Raw genomic sequence first — 22,580 nt, forward strand, 5'->3', positions numbered from 1 at the left:
TAGGGCTGCAAGATAGAAGTCTTTAAAACATCCAGGCCCAGCTAAAATTTGCAAAACAATACATTAAGATCCCAAAAGAATGTGGGAAAATGTCTTACGGTCTGATAAGACCAAGGTTGAACGTTTTGGTCACAATTCCAAAAGGTATGTTTCACGCAAAAACAACACTGCATCACAAAAAGAACACCATCCCCATGGTGAAGCATGATGGTGGCCATATCATGCTTTGGAGTTGCTTTTCTTCAGCTGGCACTGGTGCTTTATTCAAGGTGGAGGGAATTATGAACAGTTCCAAATACCAGTCACTTTTGGCCCAAAACCTTCAAGCACCTGCCAGAAAGCTGAAGATGAAGAGGAATTTCACCTTTCAACATGACAATGACCGCAAGCATACATCCAAATCAACAAAAGAATGGCTTCACCAGAAGAAAATTAAAATTTTGGAATGTCCCAACCGGAGCCCAGACCTAAATCCAATAGAAAATCTGTGGGGTAACCTGAAGATGGCTGTGCACAAGAGATGCCTTCCCAATCTGACAGATTTGGAGGGCTTTTGCAAGGAAGAGTGGGCAAATATTGCCAAGTCAAGATGTGCTATGCTGATGAACTCCTACCCAAGAAGACTGAATGCTGTAATTAAATCCAAAGGTGCTTCAGCAAAGTATTAGTTTAAGGGTGTGCACACTTATGCAACCAGCTTACTGTACATTTTTTATTTTTTATGTTTTTCCCCTAACAGATTTATTTTTCAATTGAATTGTACAGGTTATAGGTCACATTAAAGGTGGGAAAAGTTTTGAAATTATTTATTGTGGTCTCATTTTTATATCACAAAAAACCTGGCATTTTAACAGGGGTATGCACACTTTTTATATCCACTGTATGACTCTAATCAGAATAATAGACCAGACCCCCCCCCACTGCAGCCATATCAATATCCATTTACTTGGCTATCTCCCCCAGTTACCCCAAAACATAATTGAAGCCTGTCAGTGTGCATATTATTTTCTTCTTTACTTTTACAGTGATCACAGAGATTTAGATTTAATTTAAAAGTTTTATTAATTTTTACAGCAAAAATAATTAGCCATTTAATGAGCAAAACAACCACACATTGAGACAAAACACATGAGCAACAGTAACTTTCTCTTCAATTGAAACTCACATTTATTCAAACTGCATCTGGCTGTCCATTAAATCACAACAAATGTGCAAGGATTTATGGTCAAATCGCTTATAGTAAAGCACTAATTATGGGCTATCCGAAGGGTGCATGAATTCAAAAGACAAATGTGTAATGAATTTGCTAACAGCTTAGAATAGCCTACTGGATACACACTTTTTTTCAGGGACAGCTCTTAAAATGACTTGGTCAGACTGACACTAGACAAAGACTGAGGGAATCAAAAGCTGTAGTACAAGAAATAACTCATTGACTACTCATAGAATTAACTCATCTGCACTAAGTACCAAACTTTTGTAACCCAACACAGTGCATTTCACACCCTTATGCCCACAAAAAAAAAAAAAAAAGTTGAATTAAAAATGCATTCATGGTTAACACTTTCTTAGCCTCTCTACTAGACAAACCCTTGCAACTACCTTTTTATTACCCTCTGTCCTTTATGGTGCCCTCTCCTCACTTCTTCTTCTTCTTCTTTCGGCTTTTCCCGGTCAGGGGTCGCCACAGTGGATCATCTGTCCGCTCATGATTGGCAGTGGAGTTTTACAGTGCCGAGTTGCCAGTCCAATGCCCAACCTTCCACAGAAGGCACACACACACATGCACTCACACCTAGGGCCAATTTAGTGTCCAATCCACCTACAGCATGTCTTTGGGATGTGGGAGGAAACCGGAGCACCCGGAGGAAACACATGCGACCACAGGGAGGACATGCAGACTCCACACAGAAGGCACCCCAGCTGAGGATTGAACCAGAGAACCTCTTGCTGTGAGGCGACAACGCTAACCGCTGCACCACCATGGCTAATATCCAAAATTCTACAAAATCCAAACTTGATATGTATTATGACAGAATAACCAAATTTGCCACCAAGGGCAAATTCTCGTCCCACCACTGTAACACACTAAAACAATTAGGCTGACTGGAACTCTACCACCATCTCTCATTCACCCAACTAACTACAGCGCACAAAATAATCTACAGACCCACAGACTGTCCTGCTCCCTCAACTCTACTTGCTAAATACCAACCCAGCAGACAACTAAGATCTGAAAATCATCTACTTCTAAAAGTAGAAAAACCCACCATACCTGGTGGTTCACTCCTCTACTCCTTCACCATTGCCAAACTATGGAACTCACTTCCACCTTCTATAAGAAACACAGGCAGCACCACCACCTTCAAACAAATAGTGAAAAATCATCTCAACTCTTCTTGGCTGTGTGCTTGCTCTATAACCTAACCTCCTCCTCCTCCTCCTTCTCCTTATATGATAACTAAACTCCTATGCTTTTTGCTACTAATGACTGATAATACTTTCTCCATATTTATTATTTTTTCACCCCCAGTTGATACTGGTACAATAATACTGATTAATATATTTCTGTTTATACCTCTGTGATTGAATTAATCTGGCAACCAACTAAATTCCTGCTTTTATGTATATATTCTATATATATTACTGCAATCAAACCAACTAGATTCCTGCTTTTATGTATATATTCTGTATTTATTACTGTAATCAAACCAACTAGATTCCTGCTTTTATGTATATATTCTGTATATATTACTGCAGTCAAACCAACTAAATTCCTGCTTTTATGTATATATTCTGTATATATTACTGTAATCAAACCAACTAGATTCCTGCTTTTATGTATATATTCTGTATATATTACTGCAGTCAAACCAACTAAATTCCTGCTTTTATGTATATATTCTGTATATATTGCTGTAATCCTATGTGTAACACTGTTTCTACTTCCATACCAATTAATGTTTAATTTTTTTCTGTATCTGTTCTTGTTGGAGCTTTTCTCCCTGGACCTCCCCTGAAAAATGAGTCCCAATGGACTTTCCTGGTAAATAAATGCAATAAAATAAATAAATATTTTAACATTAAACACATAGTCTTCATGTTGCGTAATTTAGTCAGCAGTCAAGAAAATAAGGAAACTTACTACTGTTGAATCCTTCCTTTGCACCATAACTACTCTGGGCTGCAGGATACAATTGCAAACATACATGTGACTATCAGTTACAGCCCCTTGTACAACTGCATACACTCGTATGTTTGCTTGCGACAAAATGAATGAACAAATACACAATTACTAAGAAGTGTATTTCAGCTCACTACTGTGAGAGCCATACAGTGCATTCTATTGCACACCCCACATGCCCTCCCAACCTCTTGGCTCAAGAATCAGAGAAAAAGACTCAATAATCAAGAACAAATTTTAAATCTCTTACACACACAAAGTTACATTAGCAAGCATTTTCTGAAGGACATAAAGTCTGAAACTTACATGCCTGATATTTAGTGATTGTTGATTGTATGTAATCCAGGAACAGATGAAAATAATTTTTGGTTTATTCGTTCAAAAATTCTGGAGAAGGCCAACGTGTGTGTGGGGGTGGGGGGTGGGGTAAAGGGATATTTTGAATATTTTTTTAGGAAAGATTTAAACCCTGTACTCAGGCAGTTAGTGTGAAGGAACAAGATTACAGCTCAAGGGTACAGTTTGATTTTTCTCACTGAGCAAGCTTCCTTAATCAAGAAAGAAACTACACTTGGCTCGCTTTCACTCTCGGAAGCTGCATAAGCCCAGTTGATTCAAAATGCCTGCTAAAGAAACTGAAGGCAGGCGATGCAGATACTGATGCAACAATGGATTTGTTCTTGTGGCTTTAAAAGTCAGCAGCTGGGCTGAGTTTTATGGGCTTGCAGATGTACTCAGGCAGGAAAAGGCTACTCAATTTTTCTGTTTCTAAATTTATTTACTGGGGCACTCACTGTCATCAGTGGTGGGTATGGCGCGTCCCCCTGTGTGCCCCCTAGTGCCACCACTGAACGTGAAGACACATGCTTGATGAGACAGTCATATTTCAGGAACTATTTTTAAGCCTTAACTGTGAGAGCTATTTCTTATATGTAGATTTTTTGTTGTAGTTTCACATCCACATGCCCTTTATCTAATAATATATGTTTGTAAGTGATCACTACTGACCAGTGATCAATCACCTTCACATGCATATTTTCCATGCCTTGATTTGCCAAGACAAAATGTTGGGAGGTGTACAGACAAAAGCAAACTTAAATTCATGGTGTATGTTTGCTGTACACCAGTGGAACAGTCTCCTTCACATGCACGCTTTCTGTACCCTTATTTGCCAAGTCAGTATTCAGAATATTTGAGGCTTTTTGGGAAGTGTATAAACTCTACCAAACTTAAGTTCATGACAGATTTGGAAGGAGTATAAACTGCTGGTTAAATTTATTGTACCACCATTCTTTGTTAACTCATTTAGCAGCAAGATAGTAAATGGTTCCACCCTGCTTGGTATAAACTTGGTAATTACATCAGTTTTATTAGATAAGGCATTTGGTGCTCTGCCAGCAGAAACATGGCTAGTCTGATACGCCAAAACTCCATATGAAATTTTCAGCATACCTCTGTGAGGGCCTCAGTATATGTTTCCCTCATCGTCATCACTGCCACCCATTCCTCTCTTCCCTCCGTAAAACTTCTTATATTCATGAAGAGATAGTACATGCATACACTGTAACTGTTTATTTGGTCTTTTACACAGGCATACATACTGAGCCACTTGATTTCAAATAGCTTTTAAATGAAAGAAACTCGGTAGTAATTTATCACTTTAATGTGCAGAAGAACATTTATTTTGCAGTTTATCTGTGATGATTAATAAACATAGAATCAATATTTCTTTGGCAGGACATGATGACAAGCGAGATACCCAGGATTTTTCCCTGTGGAAGACATCCAAGCCTCAAGAACCTTTTTGGGATTCTCCTTGGGGAAAAGGAAGACCTGGATGGCACATTGAATGTTCTACGGTAGCAAGGTCAGTTTTTAGTTAATATGAGATTTGTATGTTATTAAAACTGCCATCCATCTTGTAGTCTGCACCTATTATTGTTTGTGCACTTATAGGCTCTGTAGTAGACACAGCCTAATGCATTTAGGAGCACTTCAGATTTTGTTAACCTTGATTATTTAATTAGTAGCTTAAATGAAGTGCTGCTTCATTTGGAAATGGTTTGGGTTGAAGCGGAGCGACTTAGATCTATGGATGAGAAACAGAAAATTAACCCCAGGACTGCCCCCTACTACACTACTAATGGATAGAAACAGTTCCTATATAGGGTCGTACTAGGCTAATGGCCCTGGGACCTTTACAAGCCTAGCCATAGGATTACCCTGGCATTGTGCTTTCTTTCAATGCATAGGACTTCTTAGATTATCAGTTGTATGATCCCAGTTATTCTTATTATGGGTAATATATTATCAATCATTGGGATGGGTAAGGCCAATCTATAACCAAATGGAATAGGTTATTTGAGCTCACATACAGGAAACTGGCTAGGCTTAAAATGGCCCACAAAGCAACTAGCCTAGTACGTGCTTATGAACCTATGTAGCTATGTAGCTATAAGAACAAGTAAGCTAATCCAACTTTGTCTAATTAATTTAGCCATAAACTAAGCAAGTCCATCATAACAAGTTTGAAATGACAAGTATCTCTTCTTGAAATTATTTACATGTGTAAGAGCACCTCCTCTCACTTTATTGTGCTCTGTAATAAAATTAAACTGCATGCAGAATATTATATTCATAAAGAATCATAAAGTAGTATGTGAACTAAGTCAGCACTGGAATGACGAAAGGAGAATAGGGATGCATGCTAGTATGGGTATAGAAAGTAGGCATAAGGGGGGGGGGCTGGAATTTCCTTGAGAAAATTAGTGAGGGAAACAAAGTTTTGCAAGAAACTACCAAGAGAGTGAAAGGTAATAGCATGGACTGAGGCTAAGGAGAAGTTCAGACTGCAGGTTAGAGACTACCTTCACTACTGCGGCATGATGAAAGAGTATAGTTAAAGAGAAGGGACAGGGGATTGTTAAGTGAAAAACGAGCTCTTGTATTGTTTTTAGTTGAGTGTAAAACAGAAGTTGCTATTAAAATGGATAATTAGTAGGGCATATAAAATATTGGATATAACTATAAGAATCAGTCAGAGGAGGTCAGAACAGTGGGAGGACATCTTTATGGTTCCCAAATATGCAACAAAGTCCACAAGGTTTAAGATTTTCACTTTGAAAGGTTTACATAGGTATTCTATACCCCAAGCAGACTCCAGAAAAATTTTCTATGGGTCAATAACAAATGCTGGAGGTATAATGGAAAACTGAGAGGTGATTGGGAGCATGTTCTTTGGGCATATAAGTTGGCATATTTTAAAAACTCCGTAGAGAATACTTTGTTGCAGATGTTGTGGAAGCAAATGGTTGTAACTAAGGAAATTATTTTTTGAGCTAGGATATCAGATCCAAATTGCCCATAAATAGTAAGAACTTCCTAAGTTTAATGGTATTTGTTGCAAAAAAGTAATTACTAAAAATCAAAATCTAAACCAGCTGTTACTGAGGTACTGAACCCTGTAAAGGAGATAAAAGAACTGGAAGTAGGGTCTTTTGAAAAGGAATGGAACAAATTATATATAAATAAATAGAATTTGTGGGATCAGTGCATGAAGAATTATGTTTTAGGGAAGGCAGGAAGTGAACAATTGATGTAATGTAATGTGGGAGTGAATGAAAAAAATAACCAAAGAAATATTTTGTTTTCTTGTGTGTGTGTGTGTGTGTGTGTGTGTGTGTGTGTGTGTGTGTGTGTGTGTGTGTGTGCTTATGTCACTTTAAAAATATCATGTTTAATAAAAAATAAATAAATGGCATCATCCTCCTCCCATGGTTCCATGACTGCTGCAGTTTGGCTTTGAGGTGGTGTCATTTACATTCAAATACATCAAACTTACTAAAAAAGTATTCTTATAGACAGCTTTCATTAAGATTAATTAAAAATGCTGATCTGCCCAGTATTAATGTATGCCAAGCCTGCAGCATCAGGCTTCAGAACACCCCTTGCAGGTGTTACTTACACAGTGTCATACACACTGTCGGGCATTATTGCTTGCTTAATATTTGGATGACACTGTACTCATGTTTCTGGCTAACCACATGCTTTAGGGAATATGACATGCAGAGATATGACATGGTAATCTCATTCAGTGAAAGGGAGTGTACTCAGGTAAGCTCAAACATGGGACGGCATTATGGGGATTGGAATTCCATGTTAGGGTGTTGTGGGATAAAGGAAAGCACTACAGCCCCTCACTATCTGAACACTGCACACCAGTGTGCATGATCATTTGGACATGTCAGCTTTCCCAGTTCCCAGTGATGGCAGCACAAATATGGTGGACTCACAATACGACTGGATGTGATGGAGGGGTAGAAAATAATATTAATTCACAATTTAAAAAGAACTCAGCAAAGCACAGACAAATTTGTTGCTGCATTGTGATTTTACAGTACTTTTTTTTAATAAATGAAAACATAAAACCTTCTAAATGGTGCCTAACCCTCTTTTATCATAAAAAACAAGTAGTAATTAAAAAACAGTCATCACATTAAAGTAGCAACCCATTTAAAGACACAGTGACATTATAAATAAATATATAAAATGTACACACACACACACACACACACACACACACACACACACACACACACACACACACACGTACACCAATTTGTTACCCATATAACCACCAACCTTTATAAAAACAATAATTCATATAATATATAATATTTAAACATTATACAAAAACTTGTAACCTGACTAAATTTGATTAGCCCTTTGTTTTAATACAGCTGAAATTGAGATGCAATCATTGATGCCTGGCATTCAGTCTCAATTGCCACTTTGTCTCCCTTACTTCAACCTCAGCGTTGGCATCTCCACCCCTTTCATTACAATTTACCTTATCAATTATGAAAAATATTTTTCACAACTTTAAAAGTATGCACCTGTAGAGCACTGATAGATTTTTTTTATTCTTAATATCTCTAATGTGTTCCTCTGTCCTGTCTCTTAATCTCCGAGTGGTTTTCCCTACATAAAATTCTGGGCATACTGTAGAAGTTGCCACATATACCACCATCTTTTATGATTAGTGTATTTAGGCAAGCATGCTTTTCATCACAATGACTCTGAAGATGCCCGTTTGTTATGAGGGCGAAAGCTCTTAGTCATTTTTTATGTTTCTTTGAAGTCATTAAAGTTTGGAGGTTCCGTTTTTTTTACCACTGGTGTGGTGTCTAATTTTTATGATACAGTGGATGTCAGGCTTAGAACTGACCCATTAGTGATTTAACACACTCGTTTGCAGTTCCAGAGTTTTGAATGTCAAGAGCTATAAGATTGTGGTTTAACAAGGAATTTTCCTTTTATGGGCACACTGTGATCTCAGAGTTGGTATAAATTGGTAATGTGGGTGGAGGGTGCATGGGATTGCTCCACAGCAAAAACTATTTATTTTCTGTGTCTGTTTTTTTTGTTTTTTTGATTGTTCTTGTTTTCAAGAATATTACTTTCTGTGATTGCACTTAGAAGTGTCAGTCACAAGGGCATTACACTTTAGTCATGTCACCTGGCTCAGTAATACAGGACTATAGCAAAACTACACATGATTTTTTAACTCTGGAGTGGCTGTACTCACTTAGTAATACAGTAAACTCCAGTTTTCCAAACAAAGCCTTCCCATTTATACTATTTTAAATACCCCATCACCATTGTATATTCAAATCTTCGTAATATATCTGCTGAATTTAGTGTTATTGCCTTTTGAATGTTTTTCTTTTAATGACATAATCAAGGAATTACACTGTAAATAATAAATAATATATTTTAAATAATCCTATATCTTCTTTCTATCATATAAAAAATAAATTATGTAACTTGAGATCTGGTTAAGATGCACAGATTTCCACAGTGTTTATGGTCTATCTTACTATATTGGAGCAGCATATAATATGGGATTTCATACTCTGTCACATGTTCTTTGAATCCTTCTTGAACATCTTTAAAGATAATTTTAGGATTAAAATAATAACGAGGAGTAGTTATACAACAGACTAAGATGCACTGTGTTTTCTCACTGTTACAATATTTTGTTTATTAAATAGTGTCCTTGTTTTCCGTTACAGCTTAGTGTTTGGAAAACACCTGGATATCCATACAGGTGGAATAGATCTAGCCTTTCCACACCATGAAAATGAGATTGCCCAGAGCGAAGCATATCACCAGTGTGAACAGTGGGGTAATTACTTTCTCCATTCAGGTATGCCACAGTGCTGTGATTAAAACATTGCATGTATTTTAGCTTAACTAAAGTGCATTAATTTGTTTCCTCTGTCTACTTCTGTGACATGTTGTGTACTAGAACATTTACTGGAGATGCACCATAGTGTAGTCTTTAACATCATGTGTTTACATATATAAAGGATGTATGTGTAAGTGAGTATATGTATATGGGTATATGTAAAACCCCCAATTTAGTCTTCTGTCATTAATGGTGACGTCTGTTTAGCCTACATAATTTGGTAAGTAAACAATGGTTTTCAATTTTTTATACATTTATTTAGATACACCAAGAGTACTTTCTCTGCACATGTGTAGTGACATGTTGACATTTGCCTTGTTGAAAATTTGTTGTTGACATTAGCGATGTAGACATTAATCTGTTTCAATCATATTTAGTATACCTGTGTATGTGTGTGTGTGTATATGTGTGTGTGTGTGTGTGTGTGTGTGTGTATATATATATATATATATATATATATATATATATATATATACATACACACATACATACATACAGTGGATAATGCCAGGTTTTAATGATGTAAAAAAATGAGACCACAATAAATAATTTCAAACCTTTTCCCATCTTTAATGTGACCTATTACTTGTACAATTTAATTGAAAAACAAACAAATCTGTTAGGGGAAAAAATATAAAAAATAAAAAACATATAATATGTTGGTTGCACAAGTGTGCACACCCTTAAACTAATACTTTGTTGAAGCACCTTTTGATTTAATTACAGCATTCAGTATTCTTGGGTACACACCTGCCCTCAATTAAAGAGACTCTGATTAACCCCAAATAAATTACAGCTGTCCTAGTAGGATTTTCCTGACATTTACTCAGCTGCCTGCTACAGGAAAAGCCATGGTTTGCAGAGAGCTTACAAAGCATCAAAGGGATCTTATTGTTGAAGGGTACAAAAAAATGTCCACAGCATTGGATATACCATGGAACACAGTGAAGACAGTCTTCAAAAAGTGAAGAAAATATGGTACAACAATGATGTTGCAAATAAGTGGACGTCTCTCCAAAATTGATGAAAAGACAAGATGAAAACCGGTCAGGGAGGCTGCAAAGAGATCTACAGCAACCCTGAAGGAGCTGCAGGAATTTCTGGCAAGTACTGGTTGTGTACTACATGTGACAACAATCTTACATATCCTCAACGTCTGGACTATGGGGTAGGGTTGAAAGACGGAAGCTTTTTCTTGTACAGAAAAACATCCATGCCTGGTTAAAATTTGCAAAACAGTACATCAAGTCTCCCAAAAACATTTGGGAAAATGTGTTATGGTCTGATGAGACCAAGGTTGAACTCCCTGGCCACAATTCCAAAAGGTACGTTTGGCGCAAAAACAACACTTTGCATCACCAAAAGAACACCACCCCCATGGTGAAGCATAGTGGTGGCAGTATCATGCTTTGGGGTTGCTTTTCTTTAGCTAGAACTTGGGCTTTAGTCATGGTGGAGGAAATTATGAACAGTTCCAAATACCAGTCACTTTTGGCCCAAAAACCTTCAGGTGTCTGCTAGAAAGCTGAAGATGAAGAGGAATTTCACCTTTCAACAAGACAATGGCCCCAAGCATACATCCAAATCAACAAAAGAATGGCTTCACCAGAAGAACATTAAAGTTTTGAAATGGCCCAGTCAGAGCCCAGACATAAATCCAATAGAAAATCTGTGGGGTGACCTGAAGAGGGCTGTGCACAAGAAACGCCCTCGCAATCTGACAGATTCAGAGCGCTTTTGCAAGGAAGAGTGGGCAAATATTGCCAAGTCAAGATGTGCTGTGCTAATAAACTCCTACCCATGAAGACTGAATGCTGTAATTAAATCAGAAGGTGCTTCAACAAAGTTTTAGTTTAAGGGTGTGCACACTTATGCAACCAGTGTATTGTACATTTTTTATTTTTTTATATTTTTTTCCCTTAACAGATTTGTTTGTTTTTCAATTGAATTGTACAGGTTATAGGTCACATTAAAGGTGGGAAAAGTTTTGAAATTATTTATTGTGGTCTCATTTTTTTATCTCACAAAAACCTGGCATTTTAACAGGGGTGTGTACAGTTTTTATACCCACTACTGTGTGTGTATGTATGTATGTGTGTGTGTGTGTATATATATATATATATATATATATATATATATATATATATATATATATGTCTACATTGCTTAATTGAAATTACATGTACCTGAATTTGAAAAACGCGAGACAACTTCACCGAAACCTTACTATTACGAATCAACAGATCACCGGTATTTTTTCTAAGGGCAATAAACCACTTGGCCATCAGGGTGAACTTTTCTCTTTTCCTCAGTATTCTGTGATCTTGGAGTTGGTATATTTAGTTGGGGGGGTGTGGAGGGCAAAGCCCCCACTTTAATGGGTTTAAATTGTGTCCGTGTTTTTTTTTGTTTTTCCCTGGTGGCCAATTGCTTTGCTTCCCTTAGAAAAAATATCTGTGATCTATTGCAATACTAAGGATGTTCTTCGTTCCACATTGCTGCAGTCCTTACTATTGGGTAGTCCGCTGTCCAGTCGGCCCGAATACCAGAGTATATGGCTGACGTCGGTCAGGGCGCATTAGACTGACGTCAGTACGTCAGGGTACTAATGCGCATGACCGACGCCATATCCTCAGTCTTTTTGCCGCATGGTCCGATGCAGAAGCAGTTTTGCGAGTGCAGGTTGGCGTTCTGAAATATTTCCGAAACCGGAGTTTCAGACCGAATCGGAGTTGGCTAAGTACCCCGTTGGGGAACATTTTGGTTTTTTCTTGCCTCAGTATTTAACCGGATGTCAGAAAAAGTGAATAACTGTATTTCTTGTGGGAAACAGATACCTCATAGGGATTACCATACATTGTGTATACCTTGTTTAGGGCCTGAGCACGACGTTGTTGGTTGCCGCTCTTGTGCTAGGTTTAACAAACGCACTATTAAAAGGAGGTTAGACTGTGCCAGGTTAGTGTTTGGGAAGCGTTGCAATTATAAAATGCCGTCGGATGCTCCGCTTCGCCTAAGAAGCGTAAGGACAAAACAGCGAAGCCTAGGGTTGATGAACCGCAGTCCCGGACGCCGGTTCTTTAGGAGGCTCAGTGGAGCCAGAGGTTTTGCCAGGAGTTTCTATGGAGTCTCAGGCAGAAACTTTATTGTTACAGGATGTACCCTCTCAGGAGGTAGGCCAGGCTGAGGGGGCTTCTCAGGTAACTGTTCTTCCCTCTCTTCCCAAAGTAATTAGAGCCTCTCCTTCTGTTGCCAAAACTTCTTTGAGAGGTAGGCCAAGTTCAGCTTCAGTGGGGGCTTCTCCTAGCATTTCGGGTTCTGTACCTAAGAAACATATGCTTAAAATGGCAGAAGATTTGATTACTATGATCAGAGGTTCTATGGGCCCTCCTGATAAGAGGCCTAGGGTGGAACCGGTGTTTGACAGTTTTGAACAGTGTTCAGAAGCTTCTGAGTCTTCTGCGGAAGATTTACAGGAGTATCCTCCTTATTCTGATTCTGATGTGGATGATGCCACTCCTACAGCTTCTCCTCCTGAGGATTTTTCATTTTCAGGGACTCTGCATTCCATGAGGGAGCACTTTAAATGGGAAGGCCAGGATTACTCTGATTCCAGGAAAAGGCTTAGGGAATTCTTGTTTTTACCCCAGCATAGGCCCTTAGCTATACCTCCTGTGTTGAATGTGGTGGAAGATGTTTTTGCAGAGGCTTCCCTGAACCCTGACTCTTTGCCTCCTGCTCCTGTTAAACCTGATAGGTACTATAGGGTGCCCGAAGCTCATAAGTATTTGTTTAAGAGTCCTAGGGCGGACCCGGAAACTGTTTCCCAGGGGCCTAAAGGTGTTAAGGCTTCTGTGGTTAAAAATCCTGTTCCCACTGATAAAGAGGCAAGGGCTTTGGATAGGTGGGGAAAGAAAGTGTATACTTCTTCCACTCTAGCCATGAGAGCGTTGAATTGTCAGTTTCACATGCTAAAATATCAAAATTATCTCCTTTCACAATTGAAATCTAAGGTGGATGCTTTGGCGGAAGGTATTGAGTGTAAAGAGTTGCTAGATTTGGTTTATGTGTCTGAACAAGTGGGTAAGCATTCTTTGCAATGTGGTTTTGATGCTGTACAGGCCTCCTCTAGGGTGGCTGCCACTAGTTCTGTTCTTCGCAGGCATGCCTGGTTGAGGGATCAGAATTTAGCTGAGCATGTTAAGACAAGGATTTTGGATGCTCCTTTACAGTCTGATGTGTTGTTTGGTTCGCCTGTGGAAGCAGTTTTAAAGAAAATGGAGGACAAAGCTAAATCTATGCAAACTGTTAAAGATTTTTTGCAGGTGCAGCCACCAAAGTTTAGTAGAAATTGGCCTGCTAAGGGGTGGACATATCCTGCTTATGATTCCCAGTCTAGGGGTAGGTCTAGACATGGTAGGGGCAGAGCTCAAGGTTCTTTTAGGCCTAGAACAGGGAGTTCACCTGCTCAGACTTCTGGTGAGGGCAGGGGTCAGTCCTTTCGTAAACAGACCCAATGACCTGCCTTTTCAGCTGCCAGTAGATTCTCGTCTGGCAGCTCCCTTGGGAGGAAGACTGTCTCTTTTCAAAGAAAATTGGGATTTAATTACTCAAGACAGATGGGTGTTGGACATCATTCACCACGGTTACAGATTTTATTTCCATACAATGCCCCTTTCAAAGGCATGCCAGACGTTCCTCCTCCACAAAGAAAAGAGGCTCAAAAGCAAGTTTCTCAGTTACTCCAGATGGGGGCCATTCAGCCAGTCCCTGTATCAGAAAGGGGCCTAGGATTTTATTCTCGCCTGTTCCTAGTACCAAAAGGGGAACACGTGGAGACCAATTTTGGATTTATCTCTCCTCAACACTTATCTGGACATTCCCAAGTTCAAGATGTTGACGTTACAACAGCTTTTACCTCTGCTGGGCAAAGATCACTGGATGGTAACTTTAGATCTCAAGGAAGCTTACCTTCATGTGCCCATAAGGCTAAGTTGCAGGAAGTATCTGCGGTTTCGAGCTGGAAATTCTCATTATCAGTTCTCTGCATTGCCCTTTGGCTTATCTACTGCGCCCAGAGTATTCACAAAGGTTCTGGCTCCAGTGATAGCTTACTTCAGGCTACAAGGAATTCAAATCTATCCTTACTTGGACGACTGCCTGATTCTGGCTCAAGAAAAAGGAGACCTTCTACAGCATCTGGAATATGTTATAGCAGTGCTAAGATGCCTAGGGTATTCTGTGAACGAAATAAAGTCCAGTCTAGTACCCTCTCAAGACATGTGCTTTCTGGGTGTGAGACTGAATACAGCAGCCCAGATGGCCTTTTTAACCCCGGACAAACAACAGAGTCTATCACTTTACTTCCATCAACTATCTCATCAGTCCGTGCTGACTGCAAGGACAGTCCTTCAAGCATTAGGGTTCATGGCATCTTGTATTCTGGTGCTTCCCAATGCCAAACTGCATATGAGGAAGCTACAATGGTATCTCAAAAATGTATGGACACAGCACTGCCAGGATTTGGACACTGTCATTCAAATTATACCTTGCCTTCAAAAAGAATTTTGTGGTGGGCTCAGGAATGTCACCTAAACAAGGGACTCTCTGTGACCCGGCCAGAGGCGAGTCAGATTTTAACGACAGATGCCTCGGACATTGCTTGGGAGCTCATCTAAATGGAAAGTGGATACAAGACAAGTGGCCTGCCAGACTACAGCATCTACATATCAACATGAAGGAGATGTTAGCAGTCCAGTTTGCATTAATGGCTTTCAAGGAGTTACTTCTTCCAGGACAGGTGTTGATTCTAACAGACAACACAACTGTCATGTGGTACATCAACAAGCAAGGGGAACACATTCTTATCCTCTATGCAGGCAAGCAATGATTTTATGGGAGACTGCGCTAAGCTTGCAACTAACTCTTCAGGCAAGGTTTCTGCCAGGAGCACAGAACTCCTTAGCAGATGTGTTAAGCAGACAAATCATGGATCCCCACGGTGGAAACTGGATCTTCATGTATTTCAGAAATTGACAGTGTCATGGGGAACTCCAGACATAGATCTGTTCGCTTCTCCTCTAAACCACCAGCTGCCAAAGTTTTGCACAAAGGGGTTTCATCGCACAGCTTGGAAAGTGGATGCTCTGTCTTTCAGTTGGAAAAACCTTCATGTGTATGCCTTTCCACCTCTGCCTCTTCTTCCAAAGGTGCTATTGAAAGTCAGACAAGACAAGCCAAGGATGATTTTGATAGCTCCAGATTGGCCTCGGCAACACTGGTACCCACTACTAAGGAGTCTGGTAAGGAAGCCTCCATGGCCTTTACCTTTGATTCCTCATCTGTTATCTCAGAAGGACGGTCATCTGCTCAATGCCAAGCTTCACTCTCTTCATCTAACAGCCTGGCATATTCTGTGTTGAAACACAGCAGGTCTCAACTTCCTCAACAAGTTTTAAATGTGATTATGGAAGCTAGAAGACCTAGTACAAGGAAAGTGTACAGAAAAATGGAAGAGATTTTATTTTGGAGTACAGCAAAGAATTTGGAGGTTTCTGAGCCTAATTTGAGTGTGGCTCTTCAATATCTTACTGAGTTATTGGACAAAGGTTTGTCCTTCTCTTCCATTAAGATTCATGCTGCAGCAATTTCAGCTCACTATGATTGTGACCCACCATTGTTTTCGCATCCTTTGTTCAAGCAGTTTCTTAGAGGCGAAGAATATAAGACCCCACGTAGAGCTCCTACTCCTGCTTGGGATCTCAATTTTGTGTTGGAAAAACTTACTCTACAACCTTTTGAGCCTGCGGCTACTGCTGAATTGAAATACTTTTCATGGAAGACTGCTTTTCTGTTGGCTATTACTTCTGCAAGAAGGGTGTCTGAGTTGCAGGCCCTTATGGCAGTAGAGCCCTTTTTGATTTTCCATAAGGATAGGGTATCATTACGTACTAATCCTTCCTTTATGCCTAAGGTGGTTTCTAGTGTGGCTTTAAACCAAACTATTCATTTGCCTACTTTTATGCAGACCCCAAAATAAAGGGGAAAAGATTTTGCACACTTTAGATGTACACAGGCAATTGCGTTATTATTTAAGCAGGACTAAGGATTTTAGGCAGTCTCAGCAGTTGTTTGTTTCTTTTGCTTTGAGTTCAAGAGGGCAAGCCTGTGTCAAAACAAACTATTTCTAGGTGGATTGGGTTTTGCATTGCATTTTGTTATTCCCATCATGGCAAGGAGATTCCAGCTGGGATTAGGCCTCATTCCACTAGGGCTACTGCCACTTCAACAGCATTTCTAAGGGGGGTGGCAACTAAGGATATTTTGGAAGCAGCTACTTGGAGTTCAGTGCATACTTTCTCTAAGCATTATCACCTTCCTGTTTACTCTAAGTCTAGGGCTGGTTTTGCCACTGCTGTTTTGCAAGGCATGTTGTCAGCTCCTACTTCTTTATGATTTGCCAGCCTCCCTTACCTCTGCTTTGGGATTCTACCCAATAGTAAGGACTGCAGCAATGTGGAACGAAGAACATAGTACAGTTTTGTACCTACCATAAATGTAGATGTTCGAGGATCCACATTGCTGCAGTCCAATTTACCCTCCCTCCTTCCCCTCTGTGTTTAGGGGTGGTTGTGTGGGTGAGGTTATATGTTACTATTTTTATATATATTGTACATAATTTTGGTGCAGGTATTTTGGGCCTTGTCTTTTTAGGGTTTTCTGACATCTGGGGCAAGAAAAGACTGAGGATATGACGTCGGTCATGCGCATTAGTACCCTGACGTACTGACGTCAGTCTAATGCGCCCTGACCGACGTCAGCCATATACTCTGGTATTCGGGCCGACTGGACAGCGGACTACCCAATAGTAAGGACTGCAGCAATGTGGATCCTCGAACATCTACATTTATGGTAGGTACAAAACTGTACTTTTTGTGAAGTTGGTTCACTTTTCCCACACCTCATAGTGCCAGGTTCTATCCTTTCATGGTAGTTTAGGGTCATTGAACCCATAATAGTTTTCTTTAGCAACCATTGGAACTTGTCTAAGTGTTTGGTATGTCTGCTGTGGTACACTCTAAAGGGAGTATTGTATTCAGTGATTAGTATAGTCAATGAATACAAGGAAATGGTGAATTCTTCAGATCTGGGTGATATTCCCTTAGTGTGGTACACTCTGAAGGGGGTGTTGTATTCATTGATTAGTATAGGCAGTGAATACAAGGAAATGGTGAATTCTTTAGATCTGGGTGATATTCCCTTAGTGTGGTACACTCTGAAGGGGGTGTTGTATTCAATGATTAGTATAGGCAGTGAATACAAGGAAATGGTGAATTCTTTAGATCTGGGTGATATTCCCTTAGTGTGGTACACTCTGAAGAGGGTGTTGTATTCAATAATTAGTATAGTCAATGAATACAAGGAAATGGTGAATTCTTTAGATCTGGGTGATATTCCCTTAGTGTGGTACACTCTGAAGGGGGTGTTGTACTCAGTGATTAGTATAGGCAGTGTATGTGGTACACTCTGAAGGGGGTGTTGTACTCAGTGATTAGTATAGTCGATGAATATAAGGAAATGGTGAATTCTTTAGATCTGGGTGATATTCCCTAAGTGTGGTACGCTCTGAAGGGGGTGTTGTATTTAATGATTAGTATAGTCAATAAATACAAGGAAATGGTGAATTCTTTAGATCTGGGTGATTTTCCCTTAGTGTGGTACACTCTGAAGGGGGTGTTGTACTCAGTGATTAGTATAGGCAGTGAATACAAGGAAATGGTGAATTCTTTAGATCTGGGTGATATTCTCTTAGTGTGGTACACTCTGAAGGGGGGGTGTTATATTCAATGATTAGTATAGGCAGTGAATACGAAGAAATGGTGAATTCTTTAGATCTGGGTGATATTCCCTTAATGTGGTACACTCTGAAGGGGGTGTTGTACTCAGTGATTAGTACAGGCAGTGAATACAAGGAAATGGTGAATTATTTAGACCTTGGTGATATTCTCTTAATGTGGTACACTCTGAAGGGGGTGTTGTACTCAGTCATTAGTATAGTCAATGAATACAAGGAAATGGTGTATGTTCTTTCTCTTGATAATATTCCCTTAACTATCTCTTGTGCTGGGTAGAAGAACTGTCTGACTACACTTCCTTCATGAAGATCGAAGGAGAGGGAATTTGTTTTGTAGTGGGGTATTGTTAATACTCTATGTTGAGGGTAAGGATTGTTTGCCAAATGCAGTGACACCACACTTTTACATGTTTAATTTGAACCCATTTTCAGTACACCTTCTGAAGGGTAGCAGTGTCAAATGAGCTCTTGACAATAACACTCACTTTGCAGTCATCTGCAGATTTAGTTAACCAGATATTCTGGTTCCCAGTCTAGAAATCGAAGAGGTAAATGTGGAAGAAGGAGAGTTTCTAGTACAGAGTCCTGAGGGACTCCACTGGTTACCTTCATGCTCTCAGGTGAAGCATCTGCCACACCAGCTGTATAGGTTTTATGTTTTAGCCAGTTTGCTGTCCATCATAAAAGATAAAGATATATTTTTTTTTTTTTTTTTTTTAATAGGATTTAATTTTTTTTTTTTTTTGCTATGTTTGCATAGGATATAGTGTCAAACATCCTTGGCCAGATACTATAGCCTGAGTGACCCTCTTGAAGAAGTTAACTAAACTGACTCTGAGATCTGGCTTTCATTGCAAGTATGGAGTGTGGGCTGTTTTGTTTCTGTACACTTTCCAGATTTATTCATTAGTGTTCAGTAGCTTGAGCGAGTGAGCTCCTTCTTTAATATTTATTTTGCTACGTAACATTTGGAAAATAACTAGTGCAGCTATATACAGATTCAGTTTTGGTAATTAATGACAGGGTAGTAGTTAAAAATCCACTCATCAAAAAAAAAATTTACATTGGCAGATCACACTCGCTATCCCGCACATTATCATAACCACATACATGCACTCATTCTCACCCTCTGCACACTCAGTACCCTGCACATTGATATTGCACACATCATATCCACATGCATGCACTCATTCTCACCCTCTGCACACTCAGTGCACTGTACATTGATATTCCACACATCATAACCACATGCATGCACTCATTCTTACCCTCTGCACACTCAGTACCCTGCACATTGATATTGCACACATCATAACCACATACATGCACTCATTCTCACCCTCTGCACGCTCAGTGCACTGTACATTGATATTGCACACATCATAACCACATACATGCACTCATTCTCACCCTCTGCACACTCAGTACCCTGCACATTGATATTGCACACATCATAACCACATACATGCACTCATTCTCACCCTCTGCACACTCAGTACCCTGCACATTGATATTGCACACATCATAACCACATACATGCACTCATTCTCACCCTCTGCACACTCAGTACCCTGCACATTGATATTGCACACATCATAACCACATACATGCACTCATTCTCACCCTCTGCACACTCAGTACCCTGCATTGATATTGCACACATCATAACCACATACATGCACTCATTCTCACCCTCTGCACACTCAGTACCCTGCACATTGATATTGCACACATCATAGCCACATACATGCAGGGGCGGCCCATGCTATTGGACTGCCAGACTGCAGCCCCCTCAACTTTAAAATAAAAAATAAAAAAGAAATAAATAGAAAAAAAAATTTAAAATTTGCGGACTTCGCGCATGCGCACTAGTCCGGACTGCTGCTGAGACAGTCTGGAGCATGCGCAGATGTCTCAGTAGCAGTCCTGACTGGGAAACATGGACAACAGAGCTCCCAGAAGTCTATGCAGTTTTAAACTGCATAGACTGTCCTGGGAAAACGCGTCGGGGTCGGACTGCAGCGTCAGCAGTCAGGAATGTAGGATGTCGCGATGGGCAGGGTCTGGATTGGCGTTCGCTGCAGTCTCGTCAGGGGAAGATCTCGCGACGAGCAGGGTCGGATTTGCACTGGTTTTGGATAGGGATCAGATGTGCGGTGGTGGTCGTTTACTTACTTTGGGTTTATGGACTACAGGTGTGTGTGTGTGTGTGTGTGTGTGTGTGTGTGTGTGTGTGTGTGTGTGTGTGTGTGTGTGTGTGTGTCTGTCTGTGTGAAAATGCCCCAGGTGCAATATACTGGTGGTTAGACTCATGGTGGTGTGTGGTAGGGAATACCTCAGGCTTGAACCCTGTACCTTGTATGCAGGTGTTAAAGACCTGAATTCCCTACCCACCACCATTTGTAAAAAAATTGCAGATTTTTGCCTCATATTTGATCTGATCTATTCCTCATAATATCTGTGGTTTGTAAATATTGCAATGCTTGATATTTGATGATTCAGTGGTAGCATTGTTGCCTCACAGCTGCAGGTTCTTGGGTTTGATTCTTGGCTGGGGTGCCTTCTTTGTGGGGGGGTCTGTATCTTCTCCCTGTGTTTGTGTGGGTTTGCTTTTGTGTCCTCCCATGTTACAAAGACATGTCTGTATTATTTCTTCCTGGGCCTCTGCTGAAAATTGTTTTTTTTGTTCCAAGTCAGACTGTCCTGATTAACAAATGTTAAACAAAATTGACAGGCATTTGAATTTCAGACTTCAGGTTTCTGAATGTTTACTTCCTTACATATTTGATGGTGCAGTGGCAGTATTGTTGCCTCACAGCTATAGGTTTTCTGGTTTGATTCTTGGCTGAGGTGCCTTCTTTGTGGAGTCTGCATCTTATCCCTGTGTTTGTGTGGATTTGCTCTGGTGTCCTGCCATTTTACAAAGACATGTGTCTACAGTATTTCTCCCTGGGCCTCTGCTGAAAATTGTTTTTGTTCCGTCAGAAGTAAAATTGACTGGCATTTGAATTTCAGCCTTCATATTCTTCAGAAAATACATAGTAAAACAACTTTTTTTTGTAGCAATAAATTTATAGTAACACAACCTTTTATTATAGCAATTTTTTAAGTTTATAAGATGACTATTTGAAATTTGTCCTTATTTTTGGGACTGTAATACCCTGTTATTGGCTTTGTCCAGGTTTTTTGTGCTAAGGTTGACAGCTATGGCAAGAACTGAATTCACTGAATATGTTTGAGGGCTGTATTCCCTCATTACTGTGTTTGTCCAGGTGTTTTGTGCTAAGAGGTTGACAGCTATGGTGAGAACTGAATTCATTAAATGATAGCCATTTAAGTTTCAGTCTTCCTCTCTTTCATAAAGCAGCTGATTTGGCGTAGTGGTATGTTGCTCTTGACTGTTTTGCACAGGGACCTTGGCAGTAAAATGTATGGTGGTAACACAGCATTTTATTCTAGCAGCTTTCCAAGGTTATACAAGCAATGTTTAATGTGTCCCTGGTTTTTGCCCTTTTGACCCACCCCAATAAATTTGGCTTTTTCCAGACTTCTTGTACTGCGAAGTTGAGATGCAGTTGAGTATTGAGTAGATTTTACAAGGAGCTGAGAGCTGCAGGGGAAGAGAAGTTTAGTGCTGATTATGCTAAGTCAGCTCACATTGCTAATAGCACAACAGGTTGTGTACTTGCTTTTGATGCAGAAGGTTGTTGGTTCTACTCCCATAAGGGGTGAATGCTGCCGTACTGAAAGTTAAGATACTAACTATGAGCCTGTTATCAGTTTGCCATCCTATTGCAATATTACTAGCTTATTTTTAATGTAATTTAGGCAATTTATTCCTCAGAGGCATCAGACACTTTATTTTTCGATGAAACCATGAAATATAAAGGTGAATGCCAGCAGCAACCTGTTCATTACAGATTTATTTAATGTGGAATTATTTAGATGACTTTTTTACTACTTCAGAGATTGTGCATATTTACTGATAATGGTGGACTGTAGAATTGTGCATATTTACTGATAATAGTGGACTGTAGAAGTTTGAGTAGACTTTTATGATGGAAATGTTCTGAATTGGGCAGTTTTGTTTCATTGTTTACTGGAAAAATGTTCAAAGCAATAGGAAGGTGTATCAAAGAGCACATGTATGTTTCATATGCAAGGGGCCTATGATTTGAAAACAGCCCAGAATTAATTTTTATCTGCCACGGGTAAAATGTATTTTCTTTGAATGTGGGTTTTAATGTTGTTTCAATGAATGTGAGTTTCAAGGGCAGAGAAGTTTTAATGCC

The 22,580-nt window shown here is 39.7% G+C and overlaps 1 protein-coding gene across 4 annotated transcripts in view; it reads left to right on the plus strand.

Moving 5' to 3' along the window:
• The window catches only part of CARS2 (cysteinyl-tRNA synthetase 2, mitochondrial), a 1,053,801-nt gene that overhangs the window by 790,768 nt on the left and 240,453 nt on the right, over positions 1-22,580 (plus strand). For all 4 annotated transcript variants that reach the window (XM_044072656.1, XM_044072657.1, XM_044072658.1 and 1 more), the window contains 2 exons: positions 4,922-5,051; positions 9,259-9,392. In XM_044072656.1, the coding sequence (XP_043928591.1) occupies positions 4,922-5,051; positions 9,259-9,392 (264 nt within the window). The remainder of the gene's footprint in view (positions 1-4,921; positions 5,052-9,258; positions 9,393-22,580) is intronic.

This window comes from Protopterus annectens, chromosome 5.part0 (genome assembly GCF_019279795.1).
Source record: "Protopterus annectens isolate FY-2018-M chromosome 5.part0, PAN1.0, whole genome shotgun sequence".
Taxonomy (NCBI): domain Eukaryota; kingdom Metazoa; phylum Chordata; order Ceratodontiformes; family Protopteridae; genus Protopterus; species Protopterus annectens.